Raw genomic sequence first — 21461 nt, forward strand, 5'->3', positions numbered from 1 at the left:
CCTTGTACGTAGGCTTGGGAAACCAAAATCTAAAGAAAACAAAAGAAGAAAGGGGGAGAATTGGCATATAACAGAGCAGAGAGAGTCCCTTAACTAGAGATCAAGCCATCCAACTACAGCTGTCGCCGGGTGACAGGCCACTGCCGCTCCATGAGATGTCACCGGTACTGCTGACTGGAGATACCTTTACACAGAATCACTTTTCAGGTCCAATCGCAAAGGATAATAGGAGACTCGTTTTGGAAAAAAGATCAATCTACCGAACAGCTAACCTTCGGGATGTGTCTACACGCTGTGGATATTAACTCTTCACCCACCTAACTTCTGCCACTTTCATTTAATGATTATAATCTTTATTAAATTGCTTATTTTTATTTCACATGTTGGTTTATCTATTTCCACAGATGTTATGAGCATTCTTGCTCTCCTAGGTTTCTAGTAATGGTGACACTTTATTAATAGCCATAGTTCATTATTAAAGTGGAGCTCCACTCAAAAGGGGAAGCTCTGCTTGTTTACCTCTTCCCAGATGTCGCGGCGAACTCAGCTGGAAGTTCAGCGCCCTCCTCCTTTCCCCACCAACGTGCCATTCACAAAAAGCTGCACGCTTTGCACATGTGCAGTAGAGAACCGGCTGTGAAGCCACAAGGCCTCATTGCCGGTTCCCCTTAGGTAAGATTGCAGTGGCAGCACCTGACAGCCTATTGAAAAACTGGCTCAGGTGAAGACACCTCTGTATTTGTGGATATTTAAGTGTTCTAAAATTAAAAGTCGCAGCTAAAGTATTTGTTGTCATTTTTTCTAAAGGAGTATGGAGCCCTGCTTTAAGTTACATATGCCTAACCTAATATAATTTGCATTTCTTTATTTTCTTTTACAATTTAAAAAAATTATTTTTGTATTCTTTATTTTTTCTCATTTTTTTTCCCCCCTCTTATATCACAAATAGTTTTTCATCTGCAAATTACATTCTCACTATATAGGATGAGTTTGTTTATAAATTTTATTTTGTTTACTTCTCTTTCTGTGCCTAGGTTCATTATTAAATTATTTGTTGTATTTTCTAATTGTGATTGCATGGTTATAAAATAACATCTAATCAGCAAGCATACATATATTGCTTACTTACCAACTTATTAATTTTTGACATTTTTTTTTCCCCCAAATTTGGTTTTTAATATGCTCCTTTCTGCTGCACCCATACTGTAGTGATTGGTGGTTGTAATAAGGTTGGTGAGGGGTTAATACCTGCAGCGTGAGAGATAGATGGATATATATATACATATACTCATCCTGGAGGATTGCTACTAGCTGACGAAGGGGAGGATCATCTCTCCAAATGCATCTCCCATGATCCTTTGCTATTGGACATGAGCAGGAAGAGATGTGATTGGTGATTCTGTATGAAGATATCTATTCCAGTCTGTAGTACCAGTGTCATCTTGTGCAGCAGTGGCGGCTGTATTATGATGGCTTGGTCCTCTGGCTAAAGGACTCTGTTACATGCTAGTTCTCCTCCTAGACTTGTCAGTGTATGAAATAAGTCCATATTTTGCAAAAAAGAAGTGTTCCTAAACCCACAACAGTAAAATCAGTCTGTATATGCAGTAAAGCATACGTATTATACTCACTGAGGAACCCAAGGGGTTAAAGTGATATTAAAGGCTTGTTTCTTTTTTCTTTAAATATAACAAACATGCATACTTACCTGCTCTGTGCAGTTGATTTTGTATAGAGCAGCCCCGGTCCTCCTCTTCTCAGGTCCCCCACTGGCGCTCCTGGCCATTTCCTCCTGCCAAATCCCCCCGCAACAAACAGCTTGTTATGTGGGCACCTGAGCCAAGCTGCTGCTCTATATGTCCATTCAGACACAGAGCCGTGGCTCAGCCCCCTTCCTCTCTCTCCTCACTGGCTCACTGTCTTTGACAGCAGTGGGAGCCAATGGCACTAGTTGCTGTCTCAGCCAATGAGGAGGGAGAGTCCCAGACAGCCAAAGCTCTCGCGCAACATCGCTGGATGGAGAGGGTGCTCGGGTAAGTATTAAGGGGGCTGCTGCACACAGAAGGCTTATATTTTTAAAATCAACGCATAGAATGCATTAAAATAACAAAAAAAAAAAAACTTCTGCCTTTACAACCACTTTAGTCCTCTGCATTGTGTAAAAAGGCAGTTTATCCTGTCTTCTCTGGTCCTCCCCTTCTTCCACAGTCCCCAAACCATCTCCTGATAGAACAGAGCCTTGGGGACAAGCTGCACATGTGCCCAGTTTGGTGTGTATTGCTAGAGATTTTTTTTTTCTTTGGAGAATGCATGTGATCAGCACAGGGCCAATCGGCACTGTCCAGACAGAGGGCAAGGGGTCCTGCAGCCTGATAGGACAATCAGGGGATAATGAAAACTCCTCCTACAAGCTTTGACCAGACACTGATAGAAGTCCATGAGACTGCTCTAACTGCTGATGAGAAAAGGTATTTAGCAGTTTATGTTTAAACTATTGCATTTCCATGTTCTGTGTACTGTGGGAGACCAGATATAGTTAATGCAGGGTCCTAGGTTAAGTAACACTTTAGTAAATCCACATTTTCCATTAAGAAATGTGCATTTAATATTTTTGTGCACATGAGCTGCAAAGCATTGCAACCACAAAGTGTTCATGTGCGTATCGGTCATGGTAGTCACTCAATTCACAAAGAAATGTTTGTGCAGACTAATTATAATGATCTGTTTATGGTTGTAGGTAAAATATCCAAACCCAATGTATTTATTTTTTTTTTCCTTTTCCATGAGCTTTGTTGAAAACAGAAAAGGGTTTCAGTGCCAAACCCAGCACTTGACGATTAGCCCTGTTATCATGGTTCACATAGCCCTAGAGAACAAAAATAGAATGCCTTGGTTTGTTATGGCAGTGAGAAGAATGAAAAAGAAGAAAGGATCACTGAAGCACACCAGACTTGTTTTATAATTCGCTGCTTTGTTTTATATTGTAACGTTTCAGTTGGTTGAAACTCCTTCATAAAACGGTGGTAAAGCAGCAAGTTATAAAGCAAGCTTAGCCCGCTTAGCCTTGGACTGTGGCTGGGGAGATCACGATGAGAAACAGTGATAAAATATTGTTTGTCTCTGAAGGATTACTGGCTTTGTAGCTGAAATATAGGTGTATTACATTGGCTTTTCAGTTGACATATCGATGTCTTAAAGTGCAGCTATATTGTGGGATCTTGCTAAAGACTTCATGTGCACAGAACTCCAAAAAGTGGGTGGTTAATTAGCTCTGTTTCGAAGTGCTTTCAATGTGTCATTCCTTAACAATCTTGTCCCTTGTTTCTGATCTTTTCCTTTCGGATTTTCTGCATTAAACATGGTTTGTGTTGCCATAAGCTAGGAATTCAAACGTTTTTCTTAAGCCTGGCAGAAAAATATTTAGATGATGCAAATGCCTATATAGTGTGAGTCTAGGGTCACACTAGTGGTGCTTCAAAGTCACCCGACTTTGAAGCTACACCGCACAGCGCGACTTCATCACGGCTTGCAAATAACCTTTTTTTAACCAAAATCAATGCAAGTCCTTCTGAAGTCGCCCCCAAGTAGTGCAGAAACTTTAATAAATGTAACTTGCTGAGTTGTACATTGTGGTTAAGATGAGTAAATCACAAGATTGGTAGTATGGAATTACAGATTATTTCTCAAGTGTATATATATATATATATATATATATATATATATATATATAAATTCTGTTTTTAATTGGACCTCAGTTTAACCAGTTTTTGACTTTGAGTGCAATCTGTGCCCCAAAAAACCTAATCAAACTACACAAGACCTGTGTCTCACTCCCTGCCTCTGCCATACCCCCCCCCCCCCACATGCCGGAATATCCTAGCTGTCAATATGACAGCCCGGTCTTGCTCTCTATCAAAGCAGAGGCTGCAACCGATGTCTGTTGATTCCTAGAAGATACAAGCCAGTATCACCAAAATAAAGCCTTGTTTGTTTTGGGGGGGGAAAAAAAACACGATGTATGTTTTACTTTATTATTTTAAATAATAGTTAATTTTGAACAGAAAGACCCATAGTAGAAATGTAAACATTGCTGTGATCCATAAGAAGTGAACTGGTGGGAGAGCTGTTAATATAAAATTTGGACCCTTGTCTAATGATTTAAAAAATTTAATTAATAAGTATACTGTGTGTGTATATAGCTACACAAACCAGGAAGTAAATGTGTATAGAGTTTTTAGGTCAATCTTTTAAAAAAAATAAAGGTTTAGTTTGCTTAGGAAAATATGTTGAGTGAGTATGCATTTTACACTATCGCTGCAAAGCTTACCTGGAAGTCATTTTTAATTTGAAATTCGTATTCTTGTCTGTATGCTGTAATATATGTTCATAATCATACGATCTGTGCAAGTAGATTCTTCCCCAAGTATGTCACATGCCTGCAGTATGCATCCTTGCAGAACTACTGTGAAACCATCACTTAAAAATGAAAGAGAACTTATCATTTTTCCCATTGAGGCCAAAATAATAATTGTCACTCTCCCAAGTTGATGCCTTTCTGCACTCTTCTGTACATCTGTTGGAGCCGTTGGACCTATTTTGTGATTCTTTGAGTCATGTGGGGGAGGGGAGCATAAGCTCAAACATTCAGCTTAAACAGGGTTTACAACCATGGCTCATACAGACATTTTGCGCAGCAATGGAGTGTTATGAGGGTGGATATGGTGTGTGTGGGTGGGTTAATTGAGCTTCCAAGAGAACCTGTCACTTTTTTCTTAAGGGACTTGAAGTGACACATTCTCTTTAAGCCCTCCTACAGATTTTATTTTGTTCATGAATCATGTTTGAGATAAAAGGCGCTCTGCATAACACTGTATTCTTTTCTTGCTGTCTTCATTATCCACCTTTTATTTTAGCTCATTCATTGTACACAAAATGTCTTTCTCTAAAAGTGCTAACATTGTGTAAAGCCAATCAAAATTTGATACTGACCCCTGGGAGGACACGTTTTTTTATCTTTACGTCTTTGAATAAACGCTTTTTATTGGGAAGAATGCAGGATGGTCTTATCGCTCTGTGTACATCAACTTTACATTTTGTTATTGTTAAGCAGTGTTATTGGTATGTATTTGTAATATTTGATAGTAAAAATGTTAGGGCTTTTTCATTCTGTGCTGTGAATGCAGGAATATGGAGTTCAAAGCAATACAAACCTTTCAAAGCCATTCCTAAAAAGCATCTTGCTTGGAAGTAACTTACCAACAGTAGTACTAACTGCGTCCTTCTGCACCTTGTGATTCAGGTCAATTCTAGTGGCCCTTTTAAGCACATCTAAAGTCTCACCTAAAATCCAGATGTTAGCATGCATTAACTGTTCAAGTCCAGTGTCAACTTATCCTTGGTTATAGGATACATAGAAAGTAACAAACGTGTGCTTACAATAATTTATTTCCGCAAATGAGACAATAGGCAAGACCTAGTAGGCACTATATGAAAAAAATCATGTTTACATTTTTTTCTTCACAGGCTTCTATTAAAAGAATATATAATTGCCAAATGATCATCCTGTCTGTGTTTTATGTATCAATGTAATCTTTTAATGATACCCAGATTTCAATTAAACTAATGTCCAATTATCAAATGACACCAGTGCCAAAAATAGTTTTTAGAAAGGAAACAAGGAATTTTTGTAATGGAGGTAAGGCTGCAGTGATATTTGGAAGGACAGAAATCGTGAACAGTATTATAAAGGTGTAATTGTAAACGTTTTCACAATGACAAAAGTTACATATAAAGGTAAGAAAGTCATTTTTGATAGAGGTGTGCTGGTAATGGTTTTACATATATGTTGTACTGAGCTTTTTTAGATTGCTTTCATGTGAGTATTGTGGATGCCACAGAGATCTGTCATTACAAGGCTGCTTTAAATGGAACAGCTTCTAAGTGTCACAGAATAACGTCAGCCATGCACTGGAAATCCACGCAGCTAATGGTTGTGCTTGTGTTTAATTGCAACATTATATTCTTGTGCTTCACAGATGAATCAACAGATGAGTGCAATGAATCTGAATGGAGCAAGCAATATGATGGGATTTGGTCAGCCAGCAAACACTGTCGGAGCGGGATGGTCAGGGAACGCTGCTGGTCAGACTCTAAGTACACAACTGTGGAAATGAGAACAGCCCATGAGACTTCATCAAGAGGATCCATTTGACATTCCTTGCTTTAATGCACACCAATACCCCTTGTTTTAAATATGTATATATTAAGCTCTCTCTTCCAAATGTTCATAAAGAGGCTTGTCCAGTCACCTTGTCAGGTCTGATGGTAATGGAAAAAGGTACATTTACATATCAATAATTTTTCATGATTTTTAACTGTTTATAAACATACATGTTGTATCATGTTGTTTTATTGTGCTATGGTTTAAAGGGACTGGATATAATTGGTGTTTTCCAATTTCCTAATGCAATACCTAGCACCCAATCCCAAATTACCCTTTGGTTATTCAAAACAAAAATATAGTCATACCAAGGTATGATTTCTTTGTCAGATTGATTGTAAATGTATCACCAGACACCTCTACTTGTGTATCTTTTTTGGATGTTCATTTATCATTAGCTGTGATGTAATTAAGGTGTGCTGAACAAGTACCACCATACATGAAAGCAACATAAGTCTGGATGACGTACTTTGAAAAATTTGGGGTTAAGATAATAGAACTGACAAACTTCTGTTTACATTAGAGCTAAAAACTAATGTAATATTGTGTACAAGCTTCACTCATGGACTTTTCACTCTTCCGTGAAGTAAACACAGGTCTCTCCCTAAAAGGCACATCCAGATTTATGCCAGTGATCGTGTTTACATTTTAAGGTGCCTAGTATTAATGAGATGTTTTCTCCCATGTATTAATCTATGAACCTTCAGATTGTTTGTATTTAATGCAGCCCTTCAGGCTATATAGTTTATTACTTAGTACCGACAAGGCAAATGGTTGATCTGTGTGCTGTAGTTTTGTAAGTGGAATGTTCTGTAAAATAAGTAACCATTTACTTTTATCAAGTAGGGCCAAATCAACACACTTCCAAATTATCCTGCTGCTGGTTTGTCTAAAAGCATATAGGTGATGGGATGACTCATGCAGTTGATGTACAAAAAAACATACAAGCTGTAAAATATCAAACACAACACAGGCGGGGCATGTTTAATTTTGACTTCAGGCAAAATTAGGTGATCCTTTGACTATGGAGTATATGTCCAGGTATGCTTTGAAGCTATGGCATAGCTCTGTTCTCCTTAGTCCTGCAGTAGAAGTGTGGGTTGCACTCCCAGCACCTGGAGTCTGGAGCCCAGTAGCTTCTCTGGTTTAATGCACAGTGTCTTTTAGTTCTCTGTATTCCAGTGACTTGAAGCTTCAGCTTAAAGCCAAGCCATGATCAATATGGGTGAAGGAATGGCAGCTCCTCAATCATCTTTTAAGGTCCACATCTAAGGTTCCAAATGGTACCCACTTTTCAGGATTCCGCGTGATGACATTTGACTATCATACCTCAATTTTAATTGTATCCTGAGGATGTTTGGGCTCATTAGCTAGATTTACCTTTTCTGTTCGTGTATGCCACACTAGAACCTGAAAGAAAAGTTAAACCAGTTACTATTTTCGTAATATGCTGCTTTTAAAAAAAAAAAAAAATGAAACAAACAAATATTAACGTGATCCTTCATGTGTGTGGCCCACTCTGACTAGATCATTTTGAAGTGGTATGTAACATGTTCTGTACATAGGAGAAGGTGGGGAATCACACCCACAAATGTGGGGTTAGTGAGGGCATATTTCATCTCTGACAAGCATATATTGTTCAACCCTGTCCATAAGTTCAGTGTTTGGGGTACACCACTTTTGGAATATTTAAATTAAAATGCAAATGCAATTGTGTTTTTTTTTTTTTTTTCTTCTTATTTCATACACTGCTAAGACCTGAACTGCATGGCTGCTTTAGATCTAGTGTTTCTAGCCATTTAGATCTAGTAGTTTAACCCTTCACTGACAGTGGCCTATTTTGCAGCACAAAGATTATAATTGCTGCAAGTATGGTGATTGTCGGAGATAAACTTGGTTAGTAACACTACAATCCCCCATGCAGTTTACATGGTTTAGATCAAATAAAAAGGTTTGATTTGGTTTTAGTTGGTCATTAGAATTATTACTTTTATTTACTTAATCAGTTTCTTTTGGCTGTGATTTTAATTTGCTGTTGTGTCTCCTGCTTTTATTAGTGTCAAGAGCTGCAAATTTACAATACAAAATACTGGCAAGTTAGAACAATGGGTTTTATTTTACATTTTTATCTTCATTTAATTAACCAGCAGTACAGATGCATTGTTAAAACTGATGCTTCTCTTGAAGCTTCTGAGGTTATACCAAATGTCTACATCGAACCCAGAAATAATAGAACTTTTCCACAAAAAAAAAACTTGATTTTGAACTTTGTGTATTGTCCCAATGTCAACTTTAGAGATATGGACTGAATGTAGAAATGCATAAACTATGATGAACAAGGTATCTATGAAAAAATAAAATTCTGATGTCGCATTTGGAGGTTTTACCTTTGTGCAGTTGTCGGCTTTTGGCTCAAGTTCTTCCACCTTGGTAATCTGCTTTAAAAAATCAGATTCTTGCATTCCTGGCTGAGAACCTCGGCGTTTAAATACTGCTTTGGGGCTTGAAAGAATCACTTGAAGGCTGACAGAAAATCCTGGAACACAACAAAGATAAGAAGATATTTTTATGGTTTGTTAAAAAAAAAAGTCACCTTCAAAAAGGATAGTGTGAAAATCTATTATAGGCAATGTCACCAAAAGGGACATGTGGTATATCAGGGGCCTTTTAGGGCACCTGGGTAAATATAAAGAACGGTAAGCATCATCTCCAGCTGGGAAAACTTGACAGAAGAATATTTCTTTAATGAGGAGAATTTTTTTATCTTCAGTTTAAAAAGAAAAATGAAACGGAAGGTAAACATAAAACGTATAATAAAATCTGTGTATAGTCAAAACTTTTTTTTTTTGGATAGAGTAGTGCAGGGCAAAAACTTGTGTGCAGAAATGCAATGCAACATGAATTGAATAGGCTTATCTAGTAAGTGAAGGGAATTCCTATCTTAGTTGTTACAGAAACAAGTGCCCTCATTCAAAAATTTACCCTCGCCTTTTGCTAAGGCTATAACTGTACATACCCCGAAAGCCTGTCCTAAAAAATTGAATGGTAGTGCAAATAAAAAAAAGTATCACGGATAGTACTCAATTGTTTATGTCGCAAGTGCACCAATACGGCTACAATTACCTCAAGTATCAATTTCTGTCTCAGTGACAATGGTCATCAGAGCAAATAGAAATAGGGAATCCCCCTAACAGGGTCATAGACTGCAATAAGGGTTTGGCAGGCTTACTAACCTGTCTCCAGTCTATCCAAAACTAAAAAATAAAGTTTTGCTATACATACACTTTAAAGAGTAACCACATTGTTGACCAAAAAATTCCCTCTGGGTGATCAATTGTACATTGCAAGATTCTTAAACTTTGTTGCAGGTTTCTACCAATTTCTGCCCTGAATAAAAAAAAAAAGCTCTTTGTGCCAGTGTGCAAAATATATCTGAATGGGAGTGACTTTTTCATTATCAATCCGCTGATATACTTGCAGTGTTCCACTGAGGAAAGTTGCAGGGTCTGAATCCTTTTAGAAGAAATTAACACTTTGGGAGTATTTCACACACAAACTGGGGTGCCTATAGTCTGACTTAATGCACACCTCTTGGAAAATTAAACCATGCATTTATCTTTAAACCAATCATACAAACCGGAAGTAACATTTCTGGAGGCGTTCCCTACACAAACAGTGTACATAATGTAAGAAACTTACAACACTACAGTTTTAAAAGGATTTTTAAGGACATTTAATTACAATATGGTTTGTATAGCAATTGTATTTGGTGTAATTTTTTTTATCCACTATTTTTTCCCATGAAAGTAGAGTTACCCTTTAACCTTTAGGTGAGTTATTTAGGAGTTTTTTTTTTTTTACCATGTTTATAGAACAGTGGCTAGCAATAAACGATTGCCACATAAACTAGGCATAGCAACAGTATCTCAATTGGGAAACCATTGGCGCACATATTCCAATCCATTTTCCAATCCATTCATATTCACAGATATGTAGGATAATGTGCCAACTGCTGTAACTTTCAAAATTCTAGGACTAAATTGAAGAGTTCAGTGAAATTTATACAGGTATAATGCTGAGTGCAGTTACAAAAGTTACCAAATTTGGATGGCCTGAAATGCTTAGTATGGTCAGTATTCACATCTTAACTTACAGAGAAAGTTGAAAGTAAGTCTTTTCCCTCATTGCTGGTCTATACTTTTATACCCAGTTATGTCAATGTGTGCAAAAGCAGTAAGCACTGTTACAACTGCATCATTTTATCAATGCTAATATTCTCAAGGTAATGCTGTCCTACCCAAGTTGTGCAAGTTATTGTAAGGTCAAAATTAACATCATAGTAAAGAATTTCAAAATGTTAATTTGTAACTGGTTAGCTTCAGGGAAAACAAAACATTGTTTTTAATTGAAATTTGCTTAACCGGTTGCCGACCGCCGCACGACTATATACTGCGGCGGTCAGCCCCGGCCAGGCAGAGTGACGTATCGGTACGTCACTCGCCTGTCACTGACTTGCGAGCCTATCGCGGGCGGGCGCGCGCCCGCCGAGGCGCGCGCCCGCCGCGGCTCGTTCACAGACAAGTCAGTGCGTGTGACCGGCGGACTCGATGTCCGCCAGTCACACTGCGATCGCTCCTGTGAAGGGAGAAAGACAGAGCAGCTTGTGTAAACAAGCTGCCTGTCAGTTCTCCCTGTGTAAAAGTGAAGATCTGACCGTTCTACTATGTAGAACGGTTGATCTTTGCTTTTACACCAATAGGAATGTCCCTACACAGTTAGAATCACGCCCCTAGGACACACTTAACCCCTCCCTGTCCAATAAAGTTAACCCCTTCCCTGCCAGTGTCATTTTTGCAGTAACAGTGCATATGTATAGCACTGATTACTGCAGTAATGTCACTGGTAACCCCAAAAGTGTCAAAAATGTCAGTCAAGGGTCCGATCTGTCCGCCGCAATGTCGCAGTACCGAAAAAAAAATCGCAGATCGCCGCCATTACGCGTTAAAAAAAAAAACACCAAAAATGACAAAAATCTTTCCCTTTGTTAGTAAACGCGATAACTTTTGCGCAAACCAATCAAAATACGCTTTTTGCGATTTTTTTTACCAAACATAGGTAGCATAAAACAAATTGGCCGAAAAATGTTAAAAAATTTTGATTTTTACTTTTTTTTGGGGGGAATTTCATATAAAAAAATGTGAAAAATATTGTTATTTTTGCAAAATTTACGCTCTTTTTTTGTTTATAGCGCGTGATCAAAAAATCGCACAGGTGATCAAATACCACCAAAAGAAAGCTCTGTTTGTGGGAAAAAAAGGACGTCAAATTCGTTTAGGTACAGCGTCGCACGACCGTGCAATTGTCCGTTAAAGTCACGCAGTAAAAAATCGCAAAAAAACCCCTGGTCCTTTAGCAGCCAAATCCTCCGGGGCTTAAGTGGTTAATGAAACATGGGCTACATTTGTTTTGATACGTATAGTGGATTTTTTTGTGAACCACAACACAATTATTGTAATGTATTAACTATATTCTTGGAAAATTATGTTATGGTTCAGCTCAGGCTGATTAACCACTTCAGTACGGAGTCAATTTTGGCATTCCTCTCCTACATGTAAAAATCATAATTTTTTTGCTAGAAAATTAATCAGAACCCCCAAACATTATATATATATATATATATATATATATATATATATATATATATATATATAGCAGAGACCCTTGCAAATAAAATGGCAATCGTTGCAACTTATTTCACACAGAATTTGCACAGCAATTTTTTAAACGCTATTTAAAAAAAAAAGAAAAAAACACTTTCATGAATTAAAAAAAAAAAACTTTGTACAAAACAATATTTACCCTAATTTTTGTGTATAATGTGAAAGATGTTCAGTCATGTAAATAAATATCAAGCATGTCGCACTTTAAAATTGCGCACACTCGGGAATGGCGCTGAACTTCGGTGTTTAAAAATCTCTTTTGGCTACGTTTTAAACATTTTTTACAGTTTAGAGTTAGAGGAGGTCTTGTGCTAGAATTATTGCTCTCCCTCTAACGTTTACAGCAAAACCTCGTGTGGTTTGAATGCCATTTACATATGCAAGCACAACCTACATATGCATTCACTTCTGAGTGCGAGCACGAGGGGACAGAAACGATTTTACCTTATTACACTATTCCTTTTACAAAAAAAAAAAAAAATGTCTAACTTTCATTCCTATTACAAGAAATGTAAACATCCCTTGTAATAGAAATAAGGCATGACAAGTCCTCTCTTAATGGAGACAGTGAGAACCCAGATATCTCCTCTACCCTGAAAAGCATGAGATGAAAAAAAAAAAAAATCTCTGCTTTCTAGGTAAAAGAAAAAAACTGACAGTGTTTACATCTGACAGTGCCAGAAGTGAGGTCATGACGTCGCGTTAGGCCACCCAGGTTCATAGAGCTGGTCGGGGACCATCCTGTTAATGGTTAGCTCTGTTAATTTGGCACCGCCCCCAGATTGTAATTTTTGGCCTCTCAATCACAGGGGAGAATCTGGGAAGGCACCGGAGGGCAACAAAGATGGGGTAAAAGCAATCCCGTGGCTGTATAGCTGCTAGGGGGGATTTTACATTAGAGGAAATCACCAGCTGAAAACAGATATCTGAATGATGCCTGTAGCTGCAGGCATCTTTCAGATATCATCACCTAAACCCAAAGACCTCATATGACCTCCCATGGGTGGGAAGTGGTTTAACCACTTGCCGACCGCCGCACCACTATTTACTGCGGCGGTCAGCCCCTACTGGGCAAAGCGGCGTAGGACGCACGCCGCCGGAGGTGTGCTCCTTCCCCCGCTCGTTCACTAACATCCCCGATCGAGTGAACGGCGGCTCCGATGTCTGCCGGCCACTCGCGATCTCCCGCAGGAGAGGGAGAAAGGCAGGCGGCTAATGTAAACAAAGCCGCCTGTCATTCTCCCTGGTGTAACTGCAGAGACTGTACGATCCTGCTATGTAGGATCGTATGTCTCTGTGGTTACATCACAAGCCACGCCCCTAGGGATACATTTATACCACTGTTTACCAATAAAGTTAACCCCTTCCCTGCCAGTGTCATTTTTACAGTAACAGTGCATATTTATAGCACTGATTACTGTAGTAATGTCACTGGTACCCCCAAAAGTGTCAAAAATGTCAGTCAAGGGTCCGATCTGTCTGCCGCAATGTCGCAGTCCCGCAAAAAAATCGCAGATCGCCGCCATTACTAGTTTAAAAAAAACAATGAAAATTACATAAATCTTTCCCGTAGTTAGTAAACGCAATAACTTTTGCGCAAACCATCAAAATACGCTTATTGGGATTTTTTTCACCAAAAGTATGTAGCAGAAAAACAAATTGGCCTAAAATGTAAAAAAAATTTGATTTTTACATTTTTTTGGGGGGAATTTCATATAAAAAAATGTGAAAAATATTATTTTTTCAAAATTGTCACTTTTTTTGTTTATAGCGCAAAAAGTAAAAATTGCACAGGTGATCAAATACCATCAAAAGAAAGCTCTGTTTGTGGGAAAAAAAAGGACGTAAATTTCATTTGGGTACAGCATCCCACGACCGCGCAATTGTCCGTTAAATTTATGCAGTGCCGAATCGCAAAATAGGCCCTGGTCTTTGAGCAGCCAAATCCTCCGGGGCATTAGTGGTTAAAACCGTGCATGTTCTCCCTGTGCCTGCGTGGGTATTCCGGTTTCCTCCCACACTCTCTAAAACAAGCTGGTAGGTTAATTGTCTCCTGTCTAAATTGGCCCCAGTATGTGAATGTATGAATGTGAGTTATTGACCTTAGATTGTAAGCCCCTTGAGGGTAGGGACTGATGTGAATGTACACTGTATATGTAAAGTGCTGCATACATTGACGGTGCTATAAAAGTACCTGAAATAAGTAAAAATAAAACGGAAAAACTGTGGGGTTGATTTACTGAAGGCAAATTGTCTGTTCACTTTACAGGGTACTTTTTCCTAGAACTTGGTTCAAGGGGAATCTCTGCTGGTTTTGATCATCCAAATTCTAGCAAAAACAGTTTTTCTTAGAAAATGTAGCGAAATGCCACTATGCAATTAACTGGGAAGAATTCCCTTCCAAATTGCAACTTCTCTAAAGTGAACAGCTGGTTTGTTTTTTAGTAAATCAACCCCTTTGAATAAGATACATTAAAGGCACGACAAATATTAAAACACTAAAGTCTGAGAAATTCCATTTAGGTATGCCCTGGGATATTTACTCAAAATGTGGCAATTCTGTAAATAAACTATGGTTTCCTTTTTAAAAGCACACTTTAGCGCAGCAGTATTTGTAGCACTTTCCTCTGAGAGTTAAGCATTTGTTATGTTTCTTTATAATGGCACAAGGTCTATTACAGTTTTCCTTTCTTAAAGAGGACCTAAATTCTGGAAATTGTACCCAAAAAAGGCAAGCAAATAACAAACTACCAATAACCAGTGCTTCCTGTTGTCTCCCTGCAGCTGATCTTTAAACCATTACTAGCTTACAATGTATTGCTGTGTCTTTGTGTGGAGGTAGCTATCCTGATGGATAAGCAGGGCTCTCCTTCCTTATGTTTCATGCAGCTTTATTTCTACAGGCTTTGTGTTTTTTATTCTTCTATTCTGTTTTTATTTTGTTCTACATTTTAAACCAGGCCTCAACAGATTGCCTCAACCCCCTTTACCACAAGGAGAGAGGGTGTATATAATTTGAAACCCTGAATTTCCAAATAAGGGACAGATATAAATGTAAATCTATGGACACCTTCATAGAACTTAGGAGGCCTATTATAAGCTGTGTTGCACAATTAAATTTTATTTTTTAAAATTTGAAATGTGGGGTTACGATATGTTTGCTATTTTATTTCTTGACGAAAAACGAAATGTAAGCCTGTGAACGAAATATGGGACATAGCTTTAAGGATATTATCTTACCAGGTGGGCATATTGCTGCCTACAGAAGAGAAGGACACTAGGCACATAGAAAACTGAAAGGCAGCCCACTAGAATCTAAGCCCTCCCACCTGCTTAGTTGTGCGTCATGTCCTACAAATAATGGCTGTCTCTTTAACCACTTCTGGACCGATCCCATTTCACACATGTGGTTTACAAGTTAAAATCTGTATTTTTAGCTAGAAAATTACTCTGGAGATTAAAATGGCGATCATTGCAATATTTTTTGTCACGCGGTATTTGCGTAGTGGTCTTTCAAACGCTATTTTCTTGGAAAAAAACAGAATTTTTGTAAAATCTTACCTGTAAAATTCCTTTCTCTGAGTCCTCTGACAGTCGCCGCCTCCTCTAAGTCATCACTATTGGGTATTGACTTCCGCTCCGCAGGAGTAGCTAGGCATAAGACTTAGTCAAAAGAACAAAAGCATTTGCATAGACACACCCATGGGGGCTGTCCCACTGGTCAATACCCCCCTTCAGTGATCACTCCCAACTCAGTTTGGTAGCATAGCAGTAAGTGTACAAGAAAACCCCAAAAGAGGGGCAGGGGCGGCGACTGTCGGAGGACTCGGAGAAAGGAATTTTACAGGTAAGTTTTTAGAAAAATTCAGTTTTCTCTTACGTCCTCAGTCAGTCGCCGCCTCCTCTAAGTCATCACTATTGGGATGTCCCAAAGCAGTGTAGACATGAGGGGTGGGAGACGCAACCGTAGAAAAAAAGGCAACGCAGTACCCACATCAGAGAAAGGAACCTTACACGCACAGTAAGAGAACCTTCTGGGCAACAGAAAACAAGGCTCAACAGGAGCAACAGCCCAGGAAAGCAAATGACCCAGGGGATAACCCAACAGCCAGGGACCCACAAAAAAACACAAGGGTCCTTCATGGCACTGCCGCAGTGAGAACTTTGCGGCCAAAGGAGGCATCAGCTGATGCCAGAACATCCACCTCATAGAATTTGGAAAAGGTGTGCACCGACGACCAAGTCGCAGCCTTGCACACCTGCGCCACCGAGGCACGATGCCAACAGGCCCAGGATGCACTCAAAGATCTGGTAGAGTGCGCCTTAGCAGGGAAGGGTGGAACCCGTTCCTTCAAAGCATAGGCCTGTTCAATGGTCTGTCTGATCCATTTGGCAATGGTCACTGCAGACGCAGCCATGCCCTTTCCGAGGTCCCTCAGGAAGGACAAAGAGGGAATCCATCTTCCGAAAGGACTCCGTAGAGGACAGGTAAACCCTGATCGCCCTGACAACATCCAAGGAATGCAATGCAACCTCCTTAGGATGCTTAGGCTTCGTACAAAGCGAAGGCAGGACAATGTCCTCATTAAGGTGGAACTCAGAGACCACCTTAGGAAGAAAAGACGAATGAGGTCGCAAGACCACCTTATCCTTGTGGATCACCAAGTAGGGAGAGCGGCAAGACAACGCCGCCAGCTCAGACACTCTGCGAGCCGAAGTGATCGCCACTAAAAAGGCAACCTTCTTAGACAGCAGAGGCAACGATATCTCCCGGATGTTTTCAAAGGGAGCACGCTGTAACACGGACAGAACCAAGTTCAAGTCCCATGGAGGTAAAGGCTCCCTCCTAGGAGGAGCCAAATGTCGCACACCTTGAATGAAGGTGCGAATTAAAGAAAGAGACGCCACAGGACGTTGGAAAAGAATAGCCAGTGCAGACACCTGGCCCTTTATCGTGGCCAGCGCTAGGCGCTGGTCCACACCAGTCTGGAGGAAGGCCAACACTCTCGACACCGTGTACGAGCGAGGGGAGAACCCCCTGGACTCACACCAGGCGAAATAAGCCTTCCAGGTACGGTAATAGATTTTACAAGACAAGGTTTTCCTAGCCTTGATTAGAGTAGAAATGACCTCAGGGGCGAGACCCCTATCTCTCAGGACCTGGGTCTCAACAGCCAGGCCGTTAAAGCCAGCGACTGTAAAGCAGGATGGAAGATCGGTCCCTGAGACAGTAGATCTTCCCGCAGTGGCAGCCGCCAAGGAGGCGCTACCGCCAGGTGAACAATGTCGGCGTACCAGGACCGGCGGGGCCAGTCCGGCGCTACCAGAATCACCAAGTGTGGTTCCGAGGCTAACCTCCGAAGGAACCTGGACAACAACTGAATCAGAGGAAAGGCATACATCAGACGATACTGATGCCACGGGGCCACCAACGCATCCGAGGCGTCTGCCAGAGGATCGCGCGTTCTTGCCACGAACCTTTCCACCTTGTGGTTTAGCCGAGACGCGAACAGATCCACGTCGGGGATCCCCACTTCGCACACAGCATTTGGAAGACCTCCGGGTGCAGGGACCATTCCCCCTGGTCCAGGGTCTGGCGGTTCAGATAGTCGGCCTGCCAATTCTCCACACCCAGAATGTGAACTGCTGAGATTGCCGGGACATGAGTCTCGGCCCAAGACAGAATGTCGGTCACCTCCCGGGCCGCCCGGGCACTTCTGGTGCCCCCTTGGTGGTTGATGTAAGCCACCGCGGTAGCATTGTCCGTCTGTACCCGAACCAGACGGCCCGAAGTCGATCCGACCACTGGAAGAGACAGAGTTTGATCGCTCTCAATTCCAATATGTTGATCGGAAGGGAGGATTCCTCCCCCGACCAAGTGCCCTGGGCAGACAGGTTGCCCAGGACTCCACCCTAGCCCGACAGGCTGGCATCCGTGGTAATCACCGTCCACAACAACGGACGGAAGGATTTTCCTTCTGACACAGCCGGGGACTGAAGCCACCACAGCAGATCCATTCTGGTCCGGCGACTCAATGAGACACTCAGATCCAAGGACTGAGGTAGTCTGTCCCACCTGGCCAGAATCTCCGCTTGAAGAAACCGTGTGTGAAACTGAGCAAAGGGTATCGCCTCGAAGGCCGATACCATCAACCCTAGGGACAGCATGCAGGTCCTGAGCGACGAGGATGCCTCTAGCTGCAGGCATCACCCCGGTACAACCACTTCTCCAAGCTGACACAGAGCTACGTCGGTTTGCGGGAAATGGTTATTGTATGCTATACTTTTCCCTTGAATTAGACTTTCCACTGGTAGAATCAAGCTATGTATTTGAAATCTGGAAGAGATCGTTGTACTAACATTGCATAGTTAGTACAGAGACCACCTTGCTAACTCCGTTTTTTTTTTTTTTTTTTTTTTTTTCTCGTTCAGCCCGCTCATAGTGTGTAGCAGGCATTATTTAACTACAGTAGTTCCTTTGCACTGTACTATTGTGTAAACAGAGGTCCCACTTGGCCCGCCAAGAAAGATACGTTCAAATTCAGCCATGCAAGAGTACTCAAGCCAGTTAAACCATGTAAAAACATGTCCAAATAAATTTCTCTTCTGTACCCTTTAAGGAACTAGTCAGGCTCTCCATGTGCCAGATATCCTCAACTCTAGGAAAACAACGGTGACAAAGAGGGTACAGTTGTGGAATTTTCATACCGTCCGGATGCATTAAGAAATCAGTGGTGAGACACTTGGTTATACACCTGCTCCAGCATTGGAGATTGGTGTAAAAGAAAGTAAGCTGGCATAATGGAGAACCTGGATGTCTGTAAATTTCCACACAATAGTATGGACTTGCTTCCAAAAGGGTTGAACGGCAGAGCACAACCAAAATATGTAGCGTATCTCTCCTGTCACAATGCCAGTAACTGATACAGAAGAGTACAATTAATGTAATGTTGTAGGGTATCATACCATAATTTTATATCCAGATTCCTGGTACTTATTGCTAGTGGAGGATTTGTACAATAGGGTTAGGATTTTGGAGTGAGCGGCAGCAGACATCTATTTTTGGGTCTTTCTCCCAGATTTCTCAAAAGTTTAGTATTGGGTGTAAAGTTTCAGTAAGCAGTAGTTTATAGGTAAAGGAGAGAAGCACATCTGAGTGATGTGTTCAAAAATAGTCAATGGATGATTGTACGAAGTGTCGTCAGGCAGTGACTTTAAAAAAATGGGAAAGTTGAAGTAAATGGAAATGGCTCATCTGGGAAAAACGGTGGTCCTTTCAATACTTTGTATAAGCTTACATCAAAGTCCAAGTGCCACTTAGATGCCTTTTTTACGTAACAGGTAACACCATACAGCCCTCACCAAATGCAGGCAATAAAGATCAATCTTAGGGTGAACCAGTGCTGGACACAACAAATGTGCCATCATGTGCTTATTAGGGTCAAAAGTAGAGCCAGCTTTGACTAAAAAGGTCATTGGTCTCATGGTCTTTCTGGAAAATTAAATGGGACTTGCAAGAATCTGGGTGAATAATTTAAGATCCACTTTAAGTAGGGGAGTAGTTTGACTTCATGACATGGCGAATGTACACAGTGCTCACTTCTGCACTCTACAGTTCATACTGAAGTCATCTCTGAGGCAATTTTTACCATGAACGTTCCATTCTTTCTGCTCCCTGCAAACCTTTGATACAGCCTCCATAACTTCAGGCAAATGGTTTTCTCAGCGGTTGTGTTCACAGCTTTGACAAGTCGCAGCTTCTGCTTGCTCACCAAGTGAGTCAAAAGAGCCTTTCATAAGTGGTCACAGAGCCTTTCCTGAGTTAACCCTGGTAGACTGCGTGGGTCCAAGCGTATTCCTGGGAAATTGGGCAGCACCTTTCATAAGGGTACACACACCCTTTTGTTTAATAGCAACACATCTAACATGAAATGGACAATCGGTTGTCCTGGGGCTATAGACAGATCTTTGACTCAATACCTTGTATGCAATATGTGCAAGGTAGGGCTGGACACTTGTGCCTTTGGTATTTAAGGTCTCACAAATCTAAGTCAGAAATGCCTGCCTTAGTGGTAATATCATATACCTTCTCGCCTCAAGAGCATCTTCTACTTCATATCTTACTCTTGTTGCTCCTTCTCATCACAATGGACTAAAACACCCACCATTTCATTATCCAGCAGAATCTGAAGCAGAGATGCCCAAACATTTTGAGTCCATTTTGTTATCCTCTGGAGTAGTTGTTGTAGGAAGTTGTTCCTCTTCCTTGCCTGGCCTAATTTCAGTTGGTGGCTGTTTCATCAAAGCAAAAGAAGAATGATTAATTTCTTGATTTTCTTGTATTCCACCCTAAATTTGGAGGATTGCATTGTAGTGCTTTTGTTTCTCATAGACCAAGAGGTTTGGCCAAGGTGTTTCCTCACCCCCCTATGTGCAATGAATGCATCTACAAAGATCAGAAACACCGAAGCCATTCCTAGTTCCAGGAGCTTAACCCTTTCTGGGGTATTTTGTCTCCTCCTGAAGTTGATCCTCCAGTTTCTCACCTTAAAGACCTGACAATTTCTAAAGAGAACGCCAGCCTTTTGGGGCCCTACTGTCAGGAAGTTGGAATTTACCTCTCTGTCTGCCACTTGACGGGATCTGCTAAGTAAGGATAAGCCAATAAAATCACAGGTTGGCCCCCAATAGCTCCATCACAGTTGGGGTGAGGGTGTCTGTTGGTCTTCGTGGAGATTTTAGAAGCTCATATAGCCGATACATGGGTGCTGGAGTTTGTATCCACTGGTTACAAAATAGTTTTGCCTCCGTCCTCCTCCTCTGTATTAGTTTCAAAACTAAAAGAAGGCCTTAATCCTTTCTTGGATTTAAAGGCTTTCAGTATTTCTGCTCACCCTAATAAGATTTGAATCTTATCTTATTTGGTCAGTTTTTCCTCCTTTTCTTTGCAAAAACTTATTTGCATCTGTTAACACAATGGATGCATGTTTACACATTCCCATCTTTCTAGATTGTCAGCAATTTCTTCAGTTTACCGGGGGCAACAATCACTATCAGTTTCTGGCCCATCCCATCTGCCTTGTCTTGGCCCCCAGAGTATTCTCAAAGGTCTTTGCTCCAGTTCTCTGCCTTCATCTCAGAGTGATTCCAGTCAATCGAATATCTGGATGATCTAGTCCTGGGTGAAAAAAACCTCTCTAAACTTGGAATCAAATGAGTCCATCACAGTGCAGACCTTTTAAAAAACTTGAGATGAATCCTGAATTTTCAGAGGTCAACTCTGATTTTGTCACATTGCTTGGAGGAATTGGGCCTTCTCCTGGATACGGTTCAGGCCAAGGTCTTCCTACTCCGAGAAGTTGGCAAAACTGCCAGTCATGTTTGGCAACTGTCATTCCAACATGATCTCCTCTGCAGAGCTACATGCAAAGTGGTTCCATTTGCTCAATTCTACTTGAGCACCTTGAAACTAAACTGTTAAAGCAACTATTGCTGTTAAATCCAGTTGGTCTATGGACCAG

The 21461-nt window shown here is 40.8% G+C and overlaps 2 protein-coding genes across 3 annotated transcripts in view; one reads left to right on the top strand and one right to left on the bottom strand.

Annotated features, from left to right (window-relative positions):
* The window catches only part of SMAP1 (small ArfGAP 1), a 592387-nt gene extending 584685 nt beyond the window's left edge, over positions 1-7702 (top strand). For both annotated transcript variants that reach the window (XM_082249786.1, XM_082249787.1), the window contains one exon: positions 6036-7702. In XM_082249786.1, the coding sequence (XP_082105912.1) occupies positions 6036-6173 (138 nt within the window). In that variant the 3' untranslated portion in view covers positions 6174-7702. The remainder of the gene's footprint in view (positions 1-6035) is intronic.
* Positions 7496-21461, bottom strand: part of B3GAT2 (beta-1,3-glucuronyltransferase 2) — a 246643-nt gene continuing 232677 nt past the window's right edge. The window contains exons 3-4 of the mRNA XM_082249788.1: positions 8608-8756; positions 7496-7630 (exon numbers count right to left, since the gene is read on the bottom strand). Of these exons, the coding sequence (XP_082105914.1) occupies positions 7544-7630; positions 8608-8756 (236 nt within the window). The 3' untranslated portion in view covers positions 7496-7543. The remainder of the gene's footprint in view (positions 7631-8607; positions 8757-21461) is intronic.

The sequence above is a fragment of the Pelophylax lessonae genome (genome assembly GCF_965119305.1).
Source record: "Pelophylax lessonae genome assembly, chromosome: 3".
Lineage (NCBI taxonomy): Eukaryota > Metazoa > Chordata > Amphibia > Anura > Ranidae > Pelophylax > Pelophylax lessonae.